Source organism: Haemaphysalis longicornis, unplaced genomic scaffold (assembly GCF_048455015.1).
Source record: "Haemaphysalis longicornis isolate Haplotype H1 unplaced genomic scaffold, Haemaphysalis longicornis Haplotype H1 scaffold_2, whole genome shotgun sequence".
NCBI lineage: Eukaryota > Metazoa > Arthropoda > Arachnida > Ixodida > Ixodidae > Haemaphysalis > Haemaphysalis longicornis.
In genome coordinates, this window is record NW_027526295.1 from 183,379,603 (window position 1) to 183,400,352 (window position 20,750).

The 20,750-nt window shown below is 47.3% G+C and overlaps 1 protein-coding gene across 1 annotated transcript in view; it reads left to right on the forward strand.

The window, feature by feature from the left end:
* Positions 1–1,097: 1,097 nt before the first annotated feature.
* The window catches only part of LOC144169620 (cathepsin B-like), a 39,343-nt gene continuing 19,690 nt past the window's right edge, over positions 1,098–20,750 (forward strand). Inside the window, exons 1-2 of the mRNA XM_077698873.1 lie at positions 1,098–1,457; positions 6,247–6,453. Of these exons, the coding sequence (XP_077554999.1) occupies positions 1,311–1,457; positions 6,247–6,453 (354 nt within the window). The 5' untranslated portion in view covers positions 1,098–1,310. The remainder of the gene's footprint in view (positions 1,458–6,246; positions 6,454–20,750) is intronic.

Below are 20,750 nucleotides of genomic sequence, written 5' to 3' on the forward strand. Positions count from 1 at the left end.
ATACATACATACATACATACATACATACATACATACATACATACATACACATGCGGACGCATACATTTGCTTATAGCTTATACCTTTTAGATAGCTTATAGATACAGATAGATATATAGATAGATTATAGCTTATAGATACATAAGTTCACATAGCTTATACTTAGCTTGTGCCCACTGAGGAGCATTAAGCCAGAATTGTTGAACCCACTAAATAAGTAAACAGTTGAAGCAAATAAATTATATTGCAGGAGAAATTAAGTAGGCAAATAAATAACAATTTCAGCTGATGTCTTATTTTTTACACATGCTGATAAGAACGAATGAATAAATAGATTTTGGGTAGAAAAGACGCCGCGTTGGGAAAGAAATGGTGTGTCAGGCAAAGAAACGGAAGGGGGTCCCTTCGCTAAAGCGGATTAGTGCGTGTACGACGAGGAGAAGTCACCCTAAAGCGTCTGCTCCGTGCAAAGACCCCAAACACAACTCCCACCAGTTTAACGAGTATACACGGATTTGCTCGCAGAGGTCCGCAGCTAGCACGCAATTCGTTCCTTACGCGCCGGAGTTTTCCCGCGATATGAGGCATTTATCATGGTTTCGTAAGAACTGTGGTCGGGAACTGAACACCGCCTCAAATAGCGGAGAGCGAAGGGGTGGCTGACGTTTGAAGAAAACAAGTACCACATTGCACTGCATGGAGGCTAATTTGCGCCACGTGCCGATGAGCTTTAGAATTAACCGAAATTTTTAATGAGGGCTTGAACGCTCGCCCGCGTGGACTTCTTAATAACCTTCCAAATGAGATGGTAGCCGTACTGTTCAAGGTTTCTTGTTTCAAGCTACTAACGAATACTAGTTGGACATCCAGTGTTCACGAGGCGGTAAGTCGCCGCCGACGGGAGCCCTCTTTCTCGACACGACGCCCCAAGAGTCCACCAAATCTTGTACTGATCAGGACGGCTATCGTGGACTGGTCTCCGGTTTCCGGGCAATCTCTCACCAGACTCCCCTTGTCTGCTTCGCACGGACGCTGTAAGGTCACGGGAAGAGTCGCACCAAACGCTGTCACATGATGCGCCCCCTCCCCTCATTCTGCGCACTCGTTAACAGATTCTCCTGCCTGAAGACGCCATCGCAAACGGCAGAGGAAACAAAGTCGCTGTCTCAGCAAGTGAGCTCGAAGTCATATACGGGCAAATTAGTGCTCAAACCAGCCAGTTTTGCGTATTACAATCCGAAAAACTCTGGCACTGACCAGGAACGTCGCAGCGCGATCTTTTGTGTAAGGGCCCGACCGGAAAAAGGAGAATGGTGAAGTCTGTTTGCCTTCTTCTTGCTTTCGTCATTGGAGTCTGGGGCGATGTTTTGGAGGACCGCTATTTGGTTCCCGTCGACATGGACAACTTCCCTGACAAGATGATCGAGTACATTAACTACCTCAATACCACTTGGCAGGTAAGGCTAACCTTGTGTGAACGGCTTGTCTTTGGCTGGTGCTCTGGATTGTCGACTGGTTTGGTTTAATTCTTAGTTTCTGCCCCTTTAGGTACGAATGGGGGTTTCGAGGTGCGTGTGTAATGTGGAAATGGGAAAAAGAAAGTGGTTTGAGCGATGGCCGGATATAACACCGCCACGTCACCAAACATTCAAGTTGGGGTTGAAACGCTTTCAGCTTTTATCGAGAAAATTGCTCGTTCAAATTGACCGGTTCGCTACAACGCAAGAAAGAGAACAAGATATATAAACTGCTTTTTTGATGTAGAGCGTGGTATCTCGGAACAAGAGGCTTAACAATTTCAAGAAATTTGTAGCCGTAACACTTAGGTATGAAAAGTGTGGCAATGCTTGAAAGAATGAGACCAATCGGTGACGCGAAGAGGAGGAATGCCGACCAGGCGTCGCTGTTACGACTCAACAGTGGCCGCCACGCAGATTGAAAGAATGTTCATATGCTTGATACCGCTACGCCTAACATATTTTACTCGACGTTACAGCAGCCGCCATTAGCGGCTGAACAGAGGACAGGGTAAAGCGATCGAACGGCCTGTTATCGCGAAGTGTTGCTCCACTCTCGTTATCCTATGGGTGCCTTGGAAATGGAAGGCAGCAGCACTGTGGAGAAAAATTTCGTCCTGACAGACGGTAATTTTTCGTTTTCGCAATCGTCAAAACACTCCAAGAGCGATGTTTTTCTGCTCTTGTATATGCAGCATTCTTGCGCAACAATGTAAACAATAATGTGTAAAATGTTCATTCAACTTCCAGTTGGCAAACCGAGCTAGGAGTTGGCTTCATTGTGTATTTCAGCTTGCGCAAGTGTTAATTTTAGTTAGAGACCAGAACTTTAACTTTTTTTAAAGCCCGTAAGAAGAACAAACGGCTGGCGCCATCCGCGGTCTTCAAGTTACTAGCGTAGTGACATCCCACTGATTTACGAGGGGGATTGATACTATCAAAGTACCGAAGATTTCGGTTATCACCTTATTTATTGTTAATAGTGACCCTTTCTTTGTTAAAGCCCCGGTTATCAGGTCAGACGGGCGTAGGGGCTTGCGAGCCTTGTCTCATCGGTAGACGTCACCAATTACGTGGGGATGGAAGTTTTGAACACACTATTTTTGGGCAAAAAATAAACACCGCGAACATGGCTGTTTTTTCTCGGTTTTTTTAAGCAGGGGACACACAAAGATTATGTCTACGGTTCTGGCGAAATAAGCCGAACTTTCTTAAAGAAATTAATTATCCCGAAGGGATGAGGCTATACGAACGACGTCGTGTATTCCGACTTGACAAGTGACACCTGAAAAAAAGAAAAGAAAAAGAAATTGGCGCAGCTTTCAGTAGTGGTGCAGGGCTGGAGAAACAGCAGAGCTGGCGGCCCCTCTCCCTTCATCGGAGACCCGGATGTTGCATCTCACATGAGTTTCCGAACATGCCGATTAAAGTTTTCCATGACTGGGAGGCCCGGACCGTTTTGTCCGCAGCCTTTCACATCTCTCCCAAAGCGGACCACGTCAGCACGCGCTACAAAGCGATGGCAACCGGGTTCGCGAACTCGGCGTCTGTATAGCACGACCTGTTCTGTGCTCCGCACTTCAGGCGCAAACGCACGTGAACTGGCGAGGAGAACAGTATGTGAGAAATCACGCCGCGAACGCTGGGCCGAGTATTCTCGAAGGTCGAGCTGGCCGAAGCAAGGCGCTCCTCATGAGGCGCAGGCTCACGTGTGCTCGGTATTTTTTTTCTGATATTTTTTTCCGATAAAGCTGAATGTCGGAACTAAAAGCTTAAACAGCTCTGCTGTTAAAAAATGAACTACCCCTCTCTCTAACGGCAACAATGGGAGAACGTGAAGCTTTAGTCTTTCAGTTTGGCGTTCGATCGCTGTGTGTGATCGTTTGCTTGGCTCGGATTTTGCGCTGGTTTGGCGGGTTTGAAGCGGGTAGGCGCGCTAAAGCTTAGCGTCGTCCAATCGTTGTCGTTAGACAGAGGGGTAGTTCATGTTTTTCTTTCCCTTCACCCACGATCATTCATAGTCGTCGTTAGAGAAAGTTGGCTTTCCTGCAGGGCGTATTGGCATACAACGGCATCAGTGAGGACAATATAGCTTCGCTTTAAAAGTTGCATTTCCCAACCGCCCCATTCGATGGGGGCGATTTCCCGTACAAGCCAGGTATACGCAGGGCTTGGTAAGTTTTCGAAACTTAAACAGCGTTTTCAGGTACGCTGTGCCGAAAGCGACCCAAAAGAGTACCAGCCCGCATTACTCTGATAAAAAACTGAATTCTCAAAGTGAAGAGGAGTGCTTTACCTGTGTGCTGAAAGCGACTTAATACGTGCCACCCCTCTAAATCTTCGAAAAATAAGACGCAGAAATAGAGCAGCTTGTAGGGTTGTCTTTTTAAAAACAGCCCCCCCCCCCCCCCCCACCCCCCCAGTGGAAAAAAAAGTAAACAAAGGAACTCCAATAACGCTTGAATTTCAACCAAGAGCATCTGCACAGCATTCGGAGGTGGCACTTTGACAGCATTAAGCCAAATGGCTTCATTCACGTAACCGATGCTCAGGAAGATATGCGGTCGTGCGTACAGCCATTTCCGGCAGTGGTACACGATGTCGTGCGTATCAGTAATCTCGGTGAAAACACAGAGACTCGTTTTTTAAGAAAAGCACTTTCCGTATTTCGAAATAATAAATTACCCGGATATTCCGGAGAAGTTTTATACGCACGAAAAAAAAAAAACATCTTTTTTTGCAGTCAACCGAAGTTAACCGGCGAGTTCGCCCAAAAAAGCACGGGTGTTGCGGGGCACCATTTATAGATGCAGTAGTGATGACCGGGCGCCGTGTTTGCATAATCTGCAATCGCAGAAGCCAAATAGAAAGCGGTGACTCATACCGTAGATAAATCTGCAGGGGCACGTTCCTGGCCACAGAGAAACGCAAATAATCCGCGACACTGCTTTTGAAGATCGCTAATGAGCGCAGGGGGGAAGCTAGGCAACTTACCGATAAGCGCATTCACTGCGTTCTTGGGAAAAAAATAATAAAAAGCCGCGGTATTTCCGACGACCAGTGTTTTTGCTCGGGGCCCGAAAGCCAATAATTCTCTCACGCTGCGTTTGCAATTGGCTGCGGGCCGGTAGAAGGTGGCTGGAAGATGACATCCACAGAACTAGTTCACGTTCAGCGCTGTATATAGTATGACTAAGCATGGTTGCTTCGCACAAGCAAACACCGAAGAATTGAAAAGCCACAAAAAAGAAACGTTGCGAGCCAAGCCAATTACGACACAAGTACAAATCTTCCCACAGTTACCATGCAAGCAGGCGATTCCAGCGCCAGATTATGCTCTTATAGATTTTTTTTTTGTAAGCAGCTGTTGTTTTACGAAAGACTGCTGATCTTCTGACGTCTGACAGCGCACTTTTGTACTCTCCTACAATTTTCGAAGGTTCAACGTTCGGATGCTGATTCATGTGCAGGTTAATGGCGATAGATCAAGTGGGTTAATGGGCGCCAAAAATACGCTCTCTTAGCTTAGTTATATTTGGGGCGTTTTGGTTAGGCGCGATTGGTTAAAATGCTGCCGTAAAAGGGCCAATGATTGAAAGCAAAGTTTAACTTTTCATTAAGGTATTCTTCTCCGTGCTGTTACGCAAAGCAAGAATGAGAGCTTTTTCGAAATACACCTGCGGCCATATTTAGTTGTATTTCACGCAAAAGGGGTGGCTTTGACCTCAATTTATTTGCGAAATGTGGCCGATTTTATCCCAGGTTCACCTGTCCTTTACTTAGCCGTGCTCATTTACGGAAGTAATTTTATCAACAGTTCTAACGGGCAGAAGAACATGTGATATAATCAAGCCAAATACGACCCGACATAAAATACGACCCGACATATTGTTAACAGTTCTATACTTAAAAAAGCTGTCACATTAGAGCCCGCCCCCCCCCCCCCCCCAAAAAAAAAAAAAGCGTAGAAACAGGACAATTTTTGGGCGAACAGGGGGAATCGGTTGTCTCCACGTACGTACTCGTGAAATAAGAATACACACAAACACCCAATTTTTATTTTCATGTGGGAGTAGTGGGTTCGTGGTGCATGACCACGCAAAAAGAAGAGCTCTTCCCTCAAGAGCTCTAGTTATAAAAAGAGATCTGTTATCTGCTATTCAAAATTGTGAGCCGGACGGTAAGGTTGTGTACCGAAGAGTCGCCCCTTTATTTTGCTCCGGGTAACTGAGCGTAAAAAATAAAATTTCATTTTGCCGCGGAAAACATAAAGGGGAAGCCATGGCAATTTTTTCATAGTGCGAAAAAGTAATGATAACAACGCGGATGCGCTATCGTTCATTGATTTTTTCTCGCGAGAGATGGGCGTATTGATATCGCTTACAGTTGTATGTACCGCATATAGCAGTTCATACACTGGGCGTACATGGTCTATTAGCTGGTTACTGGGCACAGCTGAACACTTTTCAATATTTCAAGCTTGCATCCAGTTAAGTTCCGGCTAGAATTTATAATGAGCCAAAACTTCGCCGTCTCTATTTGTCCTCTCACCCCGAAAAATTGTGCTTGGCCCATATAACTGGATATATGTAGGTATTGTAAAGTGTCCGACTTAAATTTCCGGAATAAAATACGAATCCAATAACCAAGTCACATCGGGCGTTTACGGGGTGAAAGGCACGTATACAAAGAGACCACCCATTCGTATGATCTGCTCCGCACGACTCAGGCCGGCCGCAACTTGGGCTACGAGGACCCCCGCTACGTGCGCACCCTGCTGGGCGTTCACCCGAACAACCACAAGTACCGGCTTCCCGAGATCGAGATCGACACGAGCAACGTGCAGATCCCCGACCACTTCGACTCGCGCCACCGCTGGCACGACTGCCCCACCATCCGCGAGATCCGGGACCAGGGCTCCTGCGGCTCCTGCTGGGTGAGTGTGCACGATGATGATGATTGATGATTTCTTTTGGTTTCCCCCTTGTATCGGGGTGATGGCATGTCATCTTACCAAAAAGGACTATTATACCTATGTTTTACACTCTTGGTTTAATACTACCGCTGCTTAGGGCAGGCACTAAAGCTTATTAGGCACGAAATACTTTTTTTTTCTGTTACAGGTGGTAACTGTCTTAGGCAATATTCCCCTCTCTGCTTTTCGTCCACCAGCATTCTCATCTTCTTTTCGTCCCCTCGACAGCCTTGAAGTTAACTTCCTCTGTGATACCCTTAGATCCTAGCGCTTCTGGAAGCCGAATATTCCCTTCATGTAGATTTGGATGGATACCCTCACATTGTAACACTCCCCTCTCCCCTCCCCTCCCACGTCTCTCTCTCTCTTTCTCGCTCATCCAAGGATCCGCCGAAGGGCGCCCTTGAATTTATACCTGTCGTGCTGAAGGGACCCTGCAGCACTTACGATAAACGCTCTCACTGTTTGTTTCGCGTCTGGAAGGGCGAGACCCTAAGGGGCTCGCCCTTAGGACTGCTCATCTGAACGTGTAGTGCAGCTACGGTCGTATGGATCAAGAAGTTATTGGGAACGGGGGAACTTTGTTGCGCGAACAACAGGCATCTCATTACGTCTCATACCGCCCATCAAGGCTTTATACCCGAAGTCGTTCGTTGACGGGCGCAGGATCACGCCGGTTACCCTCAGAGCCAACCTGACAGTGTGGCAGCGAATCCTTCAAGTGTATGGAGTTGTTCTGGAGGGAAGTACGCGCTCTTTTAATGTCCTACCGTTGAATCCGTTCTCATTAACAAATTTTTTTACTCTGGCTGCGCTGTGCGGGAACTTGTACGCTGCAGAGCATCGGCGAAGCGAAGGTTGGAGGGGTGGTTGGTTGCTTTAGAACAGATTTCGATCCAAAGGGACGTATTTTGGTCATAGATGCAAACATGCAGGCCGTAGCACTTGGAATATGATAGTTGCAGCTTCAGTACAATGCACAAGGAAGCTTTTAATTATCTCGCCATGCTCGTACGCTGCATGATCGTTGCTTATCTTCAAAAGGCTGATTATGACGGTACTTCTTGGGCAGCAAAACGAATACACTTAACTTAAGCATGACAAAGCTAGCGGTGACAAATATTCCCCAACTCAGACAGAGTACCTGTGCCCTAGCTTTCATTTTGGTAAATTTGACCTCCGATTGTGATACTGTTTTAAAACCTTACGTTACTCGTGCTTGAAGCCAAGCGCCAAGACTGTTTTCCTTCTCAGTACTATAGGATCCCATCAGCGTTTACTCCCGAAATCTTTTCCTGGGGAGCTTAAATTTCTCTATTACCTCGTGCAAAGCTTATTTTCGATATATTCGCCCTCTGGCTTGTTTCCACGTCGAAAATCGCTTTCGCAGCTCTTGCCTTACTTCAACTGTTTTTGTTTCCGTCATGGAAGGAAATAACTGGGCCGTATATTTGATGCCGGGGCTCTCGTCCAAACGGGATATCGTCCAATGTCGGTGTTATTGTCCAATATCCCTAAGAAACAGGCCTCAGCTCTTCTCTGGTTCTTTTGGGCGGCCATCGTCAATACACGCATATATAGGGTTATGAGTTTTTCAGCCGTCGACGTACATTCTTCAGAAAGTCCGGCCTACGAAAAAAGCCGTCAGCGCAGCAGATCACAGTCTGTGCAGTAAGGTTGTGCTCGATGGTGGCATCTCAAGGGACCTTATAGTCAGGAGTGGTAAGCTTACAGGACGTAGAAATCGAAACGTATATCCCTCGTATAGGTTTCGGCGGCGAAGGAGACAATGTAGAGGCCACTGTGTTGCAATATTTTCTTGGAACCTGTATGAGAGATGCCTTTGTGTTCTTCATCAAACCAGGCGTTCTCCCACGGCCGCTGCTGCATGTTAGGAAGTATTTGTTCATAAGGATTTCCTTTCACAACGGCGAAAGTACGCGCAGAATAAAGTAGCAAGTGTATCCCCCCCGCCCCCCCCCCCCCCCCATTCATTTCAAGTTATGCTAATGTCACCCGGTATCCAACGAATGCAAGCCGTAAATGCAACGAATGCAACGAATGCAAGCCGGTTTACAAGGCGTGAAGCAAGCGTGGAAACGTGTGTGAGGGAGAAAAAATTATTCCAACAGTGACTGTGACTGCGATGCTATTAACCTCAAAACTAGAGCATAACATTTTACGACAGGGAATATTTTGGGGCGTCAGGAAAGGAGCGCGTCTAGCTGATTAACAAGCATTCGATACCTTGACGAAAACCAGGCTGAGGAAAGAGGATAACGAACACTACCGTCGTTTGCGACCGCTGCGAGCCTTAAACACCAAGATACAGGGTGAGCAAACCAAGCCATAACAACACCCAGTCAAATATCGAGCATTCTCGCGTACGGCGCCGTGTCACGGACGCTTCGTACGATTTCGTATTTTTAGTTGACAACTGCTTCTACGTATACAGACTGGTTAGGCCAAGTAAACACGTTTATTTAAGGCGAAAGTAGACGTGTATTTTCGGCGAAAGTAGATAAATTTACAAGTATCCGATCTTTCCTTTGGAAGGAAATGCTTAGAAGGAAATGTTTGTTGTGCTGTATCAACGAGCTGTGGCCGCTCCACAGGTGGTCACGTTTATGGCTCTAAGTGGCACTTGAGGTTGCATTTCAAATGGTCCAACGCGCGCTATACTGGGCCCTGTTTCAAACCTGAAATGTACGTGTAGAAGGCCACATGTAGAAGGTCATCTCGACTTGTGTAAACATCTAGGTAGAGTGAGGTAGACACTCTCAACTCTCCCCCCCCCCCCCCCCTACCTCCCACACATAGCTGTACAGAGAGAGAGAGAGAGAGAGAGAGAGAGAGAGAGAGAGAGAGAGAGAGAGAGAGAGAGAGAGAGATGCGATAGCTGCAGCTCGTGGCCTGCCGCAATATCGTACGTTAATCGCCATAGAGGAACCACAAAATAAAGGCACGCGGTTTCGCCGGCAAGTACCAATTTTCGCGGCGAAGCGTGAAACTCGGCGTCGACCATGCGTCGAAAGTAATGTAAATGCAAATCACTGCGCTCAAGATAACTCCCGTCTCCGTGCGCTGCACGGTCTGCGCTTCGTCTCGATCTGCGCCGAAAGGGGTGAACACTTTCAGTAGCGGTACAACTGAAAGAGAGAGTGAACGCAATCTGCGCAGCGAGGCGGTTTGTGCTCAGAGGATGGTGATTGCCTTCGAGGTGCTTCGCGAAGACCGTAGGTGAAAAGGCCTCTCGAATGGTCGAAATTTGCTGAATAATGAATGAGTGCCACCATAGCTTTAATAGCTACTGTACAGTGAGCGTGGCAGTATACGCGGGATTTGCCCATCTCGTCAGAAAGTTATTGACCGAAAGCTGCGGCACCCACATGGAGTTTTATGTACCTGCATGTGCGAGTATGTAGATGGTGCGAACTTATACGCCCGCAAATTTTAGCTGGCCTCGGAGAACTGCTCTGCTCAAGCAAATATTTGCGTCGGTGTGTAAAAGCATATAGCCTGGGCTAATACGAATTCGGCCATGCGTGGAGATAGAGAAAAGATGTAATTTTTTGTGCTTTCGCTCGTGGAAAATTCTGGTGATATGCGCAATAATACCAGATATCTAGTTTTTGTTTCTACTCATACTCCTGGTATTAAGCGTTTTGTAACTGCTGTTGCAGACGCTTACGTTCACTTGAATATTTTTCTATCACCGTCTTCTCTCCAACCCACTCGTCACTCATCACTCTCCCTCCCTCTCCCTTTCTTTTTTTTTACTCACGATCCCTCTAATCCAGCGCGGAGATATGGGTCGCCGCCAGAGGCCTGTATTTTTGGCCTATATTTTAAAATATAATAAGCAATTACTCCTTTTCTAGAACACCACCCCGAGGGGTAGAGCCCTAAGGAAAGAAAATATTGCTGTTGTCGAGAAAGGAAGCTAAAATAACAACACTCAATTCCCTCTTTGCCATGAATTCCGTTGCAAGGGATGCCGGTGGGCCTAGACTTCTTATATCTGACTACAGTAAACGCAGCCTGACTTTCCTCTTCAGCTGCATGTCCATCTCCGGTTGTGTGGCGTTGTGACTCCTCGATGGCGCGCTTTTTCATGGCTGGCGGATCATGTTCATTGAGTAAAACGTTGTCCTCCGGTGACACGGACGCTGTACGATGCTGTCCTTCCGTTGTAGCCATGGTAGAAGCCTCCATCATTACGGCATGAGGCACCAGTGATGGCGGCCCCCCGCTTAACAGCAGAGACCGCTTATTGGGACCATGAATGGCTCTCTTGGCTAAGTTTTTCCGGTTCGCCGTCGTCCTTAGTCGTTTATAACGCCATACTGCATAGCAGAATGAGGCGGGAAGCTTTGCAATGGCACAAAGAAATGAAAACTCACAGAGCGGCGAAAGCAGTGGACCCTGCCCTCCTCTCTCTTGGGCCTTTCTTCCTTTTCCCCCTCCCCTAACAGAGTAGCATGAAGGCGATTTTGTACGCCGGCTAAACACTATGTTTTCTAATAAAGAGCTTCTCTCTCTCTCTCCCGTTGCAAGGGACATAACAAAGCACATTATTTGTCCATAGCCGATGACCACGAGTGCGGAATTAATGGGTAAAACATTTTTATACCTCGTTTAGCAGGGTTTTTTTAATGAGGACAGGGACTACGCTTCGAACTCAGCAGAAAAAAGAAACTCCGGAAACTATGAAGCAATATTTTTTAGATAAAAAAATTCGTGGTGAACTGCATCATAGTACACGATTTGCTCAGTTTCAGTTTCAGTTTATTATTAATTCCAAAACAGTAGTACAGTAATAGTATTATACAGACTAGGGTCCCAAAGTTAAAGTTCAAAACTGCAACCGGAAACTTCTTTTTTGCTTCTGCTGCTTCCGTTAAAATGCATTTTCCAAGAAAGGACACGTAGAGGATGAAAAGATGCACCAAAGAAGTAGCTAGCTAGCTAGCTCACTCACTCACTCACTCACTCACTCACTCACTCACTCACTCACTCACTCACTCACTCACTCACTCACTCACTCACTCACTCACTCACTCACTCACTCACTCACTCACTCACTCACTCACTCACTCACTCACTCACTCACTCACTCACTCACTCACTCACTCACTCACTCACTCACTCACTCATTTATGGTATAATATAACCAACATTTGTGTAGCTCAAGTAGGAACGCCGACGGAAGGCCTACGAGGGACTTCAGACAATGCAGATCAACGTTTCGGACATTACTGAGAGCGAGGGGAAAATTGCCTAGGCGACTCGTGGCTGCGGTCGATTCTCAATGCGCTTGTGCGCAGCCACGCAGCTACGATTTATAAACAGCAATATCGTAACATGCCGTGCAGTGAAATGAGACTCGCTTCCTGAATTCCCCGCAGCTGGCGACTAAAGGTCATTTCTCACGGAAGGCTGAACACTTCATGCCCACGAGGGCAGCGAAAGCGCAGCGCGCATTTATCATCGCATGTCGCAGCGAGCGATCGTCATTTGTAGGCAACGGGCGAATACGGAATAAAAAATCGGAAGAACCGAAAAACAATTCACTTTTCTACTTTCTTCTCGAGAGCGGTCATGCATGCGTTGCTGTGGCCGGCGTAGCGACTGAAGCCTTCGACATCGATGTCTTGGTGTTCCAGTTTTGAGCTGGCGCATAGTGTATACGCGCACTTAATTCGTTTCCGGTCCTCAAAGGGAGACACAAGTTCCCCAGCTGACGTGGTTGTCGGGCAATAAAGCACGTTTCTGTGCACGAAGGTTACCTGAGCGAAGCTAGCTGATAGCCGTACTTGGTGCACCGAAATAGAAGTCATGTACTTATTAAATGATCGATATACTTAATGAAGTAGGCTTAATGGGGTCACCTTGTTCGCTGAGGTTCTTCTCAGATTCGCTGAGAATCGCAAATTAACGCGGAGATGTAATAAGTACTCTGTGATTGTCAGTGATATACAACTTAAAATTAGTTGAAGATCCATCAATGTGTCTTATGCGTGAGCATCTCGTGCCAATGCGTATGCCTTGCTCCTGTTTCAGAAGTAAGCCCGCAACGTGGCGTTTCTCGCACGCCCCTCGTCCACCGTGTCAGCCGTGCTTAGCGCTCTAAGCATATCAGCACTTGGGTTTGCTCACTTTAGCAGCGGAATTGACAGCCTGTCGCTCATATTCTTGTCCACCAGCACCGGAATTTCGTCGCCGCCATTCACATTTCTTCCTCTTATGCCACCATGCACTGGCTGAGATCTTTATTCTACAACGCGAACAAGCGCTGCTGGTAGTCACGCGACCCGTCAAGACGGTGTGCGACAGGCGCGTCTGCAGAGGCAGGTGGCGGGCTGCGCTTCGAGTTGACATTCCCCTAGCACCGTCGGAAGCGTCCTGAAGTCAAAGGCTCTGCCTTCACGCGCTCCCTCCACTCTCTTTGTTATGTGACGTTCTCCCGCTGGCTCTGGTGACAGATCGACACGAAAATTTTGCCGACATGCCACATGTTCTGCTCAGGCGAAAAAAGGTTTGGTGCGACAAAATTAGAGCATTTTTGCATGAGAAGGGAAGCTTTAACAATAGGTATACCCTGGAAGGTTTCCAAAGAACAGTCGCAAAGTACTTCGAAAAGGAATGACGTAGCCTCGAAGTGTTGTCATGTGGATTCGGCATGCTGGGTTTGTTTACAGTTCCCTCAGAAACAATGCCATAACTAAACTACAGGAATAAACAGGAAAGCGTATGAACTGACTGTAATTGATATCGATCCATGTATATTTTGTAATCAGTTTCAATCGTAAAGCGACAGGGAAGGGTCTAGGACCGCTAAATCAGAAAGGACAACATCGCGAGGGGGGGGGGGTAGGAGGGGGGGAGTTCAGAGAAACAAACAGCGAGGGCTATTTTCTGGCTGGATTCGGAAGTTGCATATATCAATGCCTGATACGGGTGTGATACTATATAAGTTGCCAAAGGGCTCTTTCACTCGAAACCCTGAGATGAGAGAATATTCATCCACAATATTTATTACGGCAATTTGTTGATTAATTATTTTTCTGGAGGGACTCATATTGAATCAAAAAAGCGCGAAAGTAGCCAGGACAAAAAAAAAAAAAAAAGAAAACTTCACAGAACAAGCGCTCGTTCTGTGAAGTTCTTTTATTCCTGTGTATTTCCGTGCTTTTTTGCTTTAAAGGGACCCTGCAACACGCTTCCAGCAGTGCAAATAAACCTGCGTCTCGTGTAGATTACCATGATTTGAAGCGCAACAAAAAACACGGACGAAGAAACAGTGTAGACGTCCGTGTTTTTTGTGGGGCTTCAAATCATGGCAACTGTTCACCAACTAGCCCAGCAAGAAGTTCTCCTCGTTTAGATTACACTGCCTGGAATACCTGAGCCAAATATTACGCGTGCACGTGAAGCGGTAAGCACGCAAATCGCTGTGAAAAATGCGGAAAAACCAACCGCGCTCTTTTCAATTTTCCTCATTATGCACAACAGGCACCGCTCTAATTACGCCATTACAGCGTCCTATTGGCTGTTGCTGGTCAACTTCACGGTTTATTTCTCGCATTTCCTGTGACTATCCGCCGTCGGCGGCGCTGTTCACCAACCTCTTCTAAGCCTAACCCTGCACGAGCAGTTCGGCGTTTCTTTTGTGTTCTGAGAGCGCGCGGAGTTTGAGTGACGAAATCAATACTTTCCTTAAAACCAGACCACTCGAAAACAAACTTTTATGGCTTCAAAACGCCCTACCAGCCTGAGCGTGGGCTTGCGAGCAGGCAGCCATGCCTGCTTTTTTGTTGCACCAGACTAGAAATAGACACCTCCATGTTGCGGATAAGGAGAGAAAACTCCCAGGCCTGTGATATATCGAAGGCCGCCTAAGAAAACGCGGCGAGCCGCCACCGTCTCCGGAAGAGAGCGCACAGCTTTCGTCGCGTAGTCCACGGTCTAGTCGAGAGGGAACGATTATGTGATATTTCTCATCGCGCGTAGCTTCGATGATAGTGAACGAATTTTTATAATTCTTGCGGTAGGAGATATATTGCTGATGAAATAGACTTTATTCCAAAATACATTGCGAGTAGTCGGTGGTAAGTGCCGCAAGGCCCATTCCAATTTGCCCGTCTGTCGTCGCTTCTGGGGGGTCAATACAACTGTTTTTGGTAAGAACGTGACTGGTAATTTCGCTCAAGTCAAGCATCTCTAGCTAAGCTTATAGTCGGGCGCCATCGATATGTTGGCATGAAATGTAAGGCAGTACTTCAGGTTGCTGATAAAAACCAAACTCCAACAATGAGTCATGTTGACGAACTACACACGCTCAACAGTATAGTCATTAAACGGCGCGAGCCGCACAACTTCCCAACGTACAGTAATGACCGCACGGGTTCTTTTTGTCGGTTGTAGCATTTCCAGGAAGCCCCGAAGTTTTCGTTGATAGTGATTACGACTGCGTTGTGTTAAAGGGACCCTGCAACACTTTCGATAAACGCTTTCATTCTTTCTTTCTGGAAGCACTGCGAAAGCTATAGTTGTCGCCAGCAGGGAACGACACTGCGTGATTTGCTCGTCGCAGCAGATACGCCCTCCGTGTCTGCTTTGTTTTTGTGGTTTTCTTTTACAGCGAAGATGTTAGCCTCTCGTTGGTCGGAAAATTTTGTGTCGTAAACAAAAAACCCAGGCAGGACCGAGCTGTTCTCGTACAAGACGCCGAGCGCATGCGCGAGGATATTCAGGCGTGCAGCGTAAAGCTCAGCATTCGTGCAAAGAAAAAAATACCCAGAACAAGCATGGTAATCACATGATGGGTGATAAGGCGTCGGCGAACAATGAAAACCCCTCCCCCCCTTCCCCCCGCCAGGTGTTCTGGTAAATATTAGGTTTGCAGCTTCTCTACAAAGGGGGAGGGGGTTGAGGTCATTCGAGGGCTAGCGCATGCGTCGGGCTAGACAGGACCCAGCAGTTCTCGCCCAAGACGTCGAGCGCATGCCTCAGGACCCAGCAGTTGCCGCCAGAGGACCGAGTGCAAGCGACAAGCCCGCCGAGACAACGAGGAACATTTCATACCGTCCCCCATCAATCGGCATGTGTAGTGGTTTACAACAGCTCCACTGGACGACATCCACTCTCGCAGGGCGGGATGGCGCCCATTATTTAACGTGGCTATCGAACGTGTTCATGGCTGCAACGGAACGAAAGCCGGCCAATAGCCGCTACACCGCTGTAATGACGTAATTCCAGCGGTCGAAGAACGCCAAGGCCGGGAAAGGGAGAGACATCTTTTGAGCAAGTTTCTAAATTATCGGATGGGCCTAGAGCAGTAATTTTCGGGTGAGGTACTTTGCGACACATAATTAAGTACTGTATGTGTTGACTGACTACGCTCTGCCAGAAATGAATTGATTGTGATTGTGGGGGTTTAACGCGCCGACGCTGCACAGGCGATGAGGCGCGCCGTAGTGAAGGGCTCCGGCTTAATTTTAACCATCTGGGGATCTTTAAAGCGCGCCGAAATCTCGAACGCAGCGGTGTTTTCGCTTTTCGCATCCACCAGAAAAGCGGCCGCCGCGGCCGGGAATAGAACCCACGTCGTTGGGCTCAGCAGCACAACGCCATAGCCACTGAGCCACCGCGGCGGGTGCAAGCATTTAAGATTTCGAAAAAAAAAGTTAAAAAGAAATGGTGCAGCTTGCACGAGTGGTGAAAAGCTGGAGAAACAACAGAGCTGGGACTCGACCTAGCTCCTTCCGGTTTTGCTAAATCTTGCTAGGTTTTGTTAGGTTTTGCGATGCCTTTGGTAGGCTAGGCTAAGTGTTGAGGGGTTAGGCCGAGGTTAGCCGGATTTTGCAAGATGTTTTCGAGCAGCGACATGAACGCGTTCGCGCTGCGCTGCTTTTTCCTCAGGAGTTTCGTACCTCTGTGGCCGACCCATGTTTTGCGGAAGTCTAAACGATGTGCTCGGCGCGGAGTCACGAGGCCATAGTTGTTTCCGACAAACCTTCTTTTATGCCGCTCGTTACCGGCGATGAGCCCGGTTGTGAGGCTAGCTCTCGACGCTGCTGGAAGCTGGGCCCGACTACAGTTGAGCCCCTGCTGGGAGGCTAGGCCAGGAGGCCAGCGCGTGCCCTCCGCTGTTGTGTGACGGGCTCTGCTCTCGCGCTCTCCCTCCTCGCCAGGAGGCACCGCGTGCGTCTTTTTTCTTAGCTTTTTTTTTTTTTGCATACGCCACCGGACCTACCTCAAGCTTAAACATCTCCGCTGTTAAAAGTGTTGCGGGGTCCCTTTGATGTTAATAATGGTCGCCATCCCGCCCCGCGAAAGTGGATGTCCAGCGAAGCGTTTGTAAACGACTAGAAACGCTGATAGGGAGGGTATGAAATGTTTCTCGTAGTCTCGGCAGGCTTCTCGCTTGCGCTCGGCTTCTCTGGCGGCAAATGCTGGGTCCTGCCTAGCCTGACGCGTGCTCTCGGCGTCTTGTGCACGAAGTGCTCTATTTAGTGACACTATTCCTGTCTAGACTTCAAAGATAATCTGCAGACAATCTGTACCAGGAACACAGGGGGGGGGGGGGTCCCTTTGTTCACAGGCGCGTTATCATCCATAATGCGGTTTCGATGCTTGTTTTGTGGTGTCCTTAAACGAATTCTGAGCTCTATGTTGTATGCCTGATTAGCCTGATGCATGCGCTCGGTGTCTTGGGTGAGAACTTCTGGGTCCTGCCGGGGTTTTTTGTTTACGACACGAAATTTTCCGACGAACAGTTTCGCTGTAATAATGCGTAAGCACTGCAGGAGGCTCAGATCCGCTGGATACGGTTGTCACGATGAGCAAAGCCGTCTCAGCGGTGCGCCGCGCCGGCGCAATGGGGTGCGGGGCACCACGTCAAAGGTGGAGCACTGGCACGCGGGCAACTGGGATCGGAGCGGTAGCGAGCAGTGTGCAAAAGGACGACGTTGGTGTCATAATGCACTGAAGCCACGGTCAGCGCGTTGAGCGAAGTGTGATGAACGAAGTCAGCGCAGCAAAAAAAAAAAAAAAAAAAAAATCATTCTAATCAAATCAAGGCGTCTGAAAAGAACTAAAAATATCGAAAACGTGATTAGCACCTATAACTGACCTGAAACGGATTGTCACCCAAAAATACATTTCCTTCGATTTTTTACTTACCTTATGCAACAGGGTCTATGTTTGGTCCTGCTGAATTCTTGGGAATGCGGGGTTTGTGTGTTTTATCCATAACGGAAGTACGACGAGGTGAAAGCGGCTTTCTGAGTACCGAGAAACTAGGCAAATTGGGGCTGAATATTTCATATTCCTAGGGCCCATTCTGGTCGCACCGGGGGCGGTCAGGAACAGCTAAAAATATATGCAAACGACACCGTTTGCACGATGGTCATCAAGGGGCGGCAGGAGCAGTAACCAGGAGCGTAGCGGAAAAAAGCTAGGTTAGCTGGATGTTAACCGATGATCATGCGCCGAGAAGCCCATACATATAGAGTCATATATCGTATGCGTCGTCTGGAGTTGGTGAAAGGAAGGAAAAGTGCCCGATGGTTACCATACCAACACAGCGAACAAGATAGATCGAATGGCGTGAAAATCACTGCGCAAGTTTCCATTCTGCCCTCGGCCTATGGCGCAACAACTTCTTGCTCTGGCCGTGACGTCGATAGGTGTATAATAAGCAAATCGCCCAATGCGACCGGGCGTGCATACGGTGGATGCAAACGTTGGGCAATTCGCCGAGTTCCTTCACTGGCGACGTTCGATTGTTTCGCTGGAGATTTATGTGGTCGCGAGCGCACGCGGTGAGGTACGCCGATGAAGTCGTTGCTAGGGGAGGCAGGTACACAGTCGCACGAAACATCGATGCCGTCAGCACTCATTATGTGCCTTTAGGGCCCGTATGCACTTGTAGAAAAAGAAAAAGTGAAATGAAATTACTGCGATAAACAATAGACTACATTGCATTAAAGCGTCGTTTCAATGGGCTTGTTGCGGGGACACGTTTATGTTGGGACAGCGGTGCAGAGCTCACACTGACGTGTATACGAGGCGAATTTCGAAAAGGCGATGTCTGGTCTATTATGCGCGAAGCGTATATATCTTAGCGAACACCGTAAGATATTCATAACGTCGGTATTTCATGCCACAAACAGTAGTACCACTGCAATGTCTGTGAACGAGTTGTATATGCTATAAGAAAAAAAAACTTAGTCAACTGCTAGCACAAGGGCCACGCAAGGGTGCATTTGGGACAAAACTTAAGTACCATAACCAAGTCTAGCAGCGTTAGCTTACTTACAAATATCAATTGAGTTCATTTGCACCAGAACAATGTAAAACTAGCGGATTTGGGTTGCATATTTATGCTGCGTCATGATTATGAATAAATTGAAGCCATTCCACTCAATGTGAAAGCTGTCGTAAGTGCAGAGCAGTGATTCGCCATAATGGGTGGTAGCACAGTTATCCTCTCTCTGCTACCACCCAACGCAAATCAAATTTCCCGCCTTCGCAGTGCTCGCGCGTCCCCTGCCTGAAACTGCGCCAGCAGGAGTTCTGTTCTGTTTGTGCTTTTACTCCCGCACGTGCCGGCATTGCACTGCCACTTTTTTTCGCTTACTATTGTAAAAAACCAACCCAAGGGGCGTTCTTAATTAAACGAACGCGGGCGCTGCCGGTTAATTACGTATATTTTGCCTCAAATGTACCTATAGGTTTCTTTGCGCTAAACAACGGGGAGATGTTGGACAGGCGCCAGCGGTTCACGATTTTCGAACGAGTCTCGGACTATATAAACCGCTTGATTTTCGAAGCCTCCGGGGTACGCCGCGAATGACAGCGTTACCACGGGACGACCTGTTGCTGTACTTGGGTCCAGCGAGCGAGCTACGACGACAAGGCGCGGCCCCAAGGTGCTCTGCACTTAAAAAAGGAATATAGCTGTTGTTGTTGTGGTTGAAAACGTTTATAATAAGGAAGACAGTTGGGTCAAAAAAGTAGAGAAATGCGTGGCCATCCCATTCCGGTAGATCGCGAGCCATAGCTGGAGTCTTCTTAATGAGAATCAGGGCTTCCTGTTCTTCGAGCCGGTTGTAACGCAGCACCCGTTTCCAATGTTCAGTAGAAGGGGAGGAGGGGTATAGAGGGGGAGATTAGACGGACATGTTCCCGAACTAAGTGGCTGGTGGCGTTGGGAGAGTTGTAGGATGGGTATTTGAATGGGTGGAGGGTGGGGGAGACATGCCGAAGGCAGGTGTGACTGCAGTACCACTGGGTTTGGATGCGCCGCCACATGCGGGCGTCCGTGGTTGCGAGGGAGGGGTAAGGGGGGATAGAGCCGTCGGGTATATGATACTTTGATATGCCAGACAGCTGGCATATCAAAGTACGAACAGAGAAATAATAGGAAATTACAGGAGGCACTTAAATTTGCTCGCGCGCTTTGAAGGCTTTATTACGACGGTGGTTAGGTGAATAGACGGTGAGCCTTTGTGGGCAGGTGTCATCATCATTAGCGCACCCAGGGTTTTTGTCTGGGGTGGGGTGAAATTTTAGCAACAAATATAAAATGTAATAATTTATAAATTAACATATATACACAATCAAAATAAATGTAAATAAATAAATAATTAAATAAATAAATAAATAAATAAATAAATAAATAAATAACAAAAATAATGAACGGCGAAGACAGCTTCGAGGAAAAAAAGCCGAAACCTGAAATACGTATGAATGCAAAAGTTTACTCAAATTCGATCTACCTGCTAGTGAACGAAATAGTATACGTTTGCACAATTTACGCTGAGCAGTAAAACTAATGCATATTTCTTGAAGCCTATTCAGCACGACATTATTGTTATCCGTGTTCACTGGCTTCCGTAACTGTGCACAAAACGTTGCCCCTATCGTCGCTAGGATGTCATAAACTCAGGTTTTATATATATCTATATATACATATACAGGGTGTCCCAGCTATCATGCACCAAGATTTAAAAAAAGATAAATTGCGTAACTCGAAGAAAACTTAGTGCATAATGTTTGCAGTACTGTGAAGAAGCGGAGAGTAATTTTTTCGTTAATGAGACTTAATTAATAATTGTGATTAATTATCTAACTCGAGAAATACTGTCCTAATCACTAAAATGTCAATGAGGTACTTGTAGGTAACCACGAGGGGCATCTAACTGCGCTATTTTCAGCGACGAACTAATTGCGTACTCATTTATTCTGGC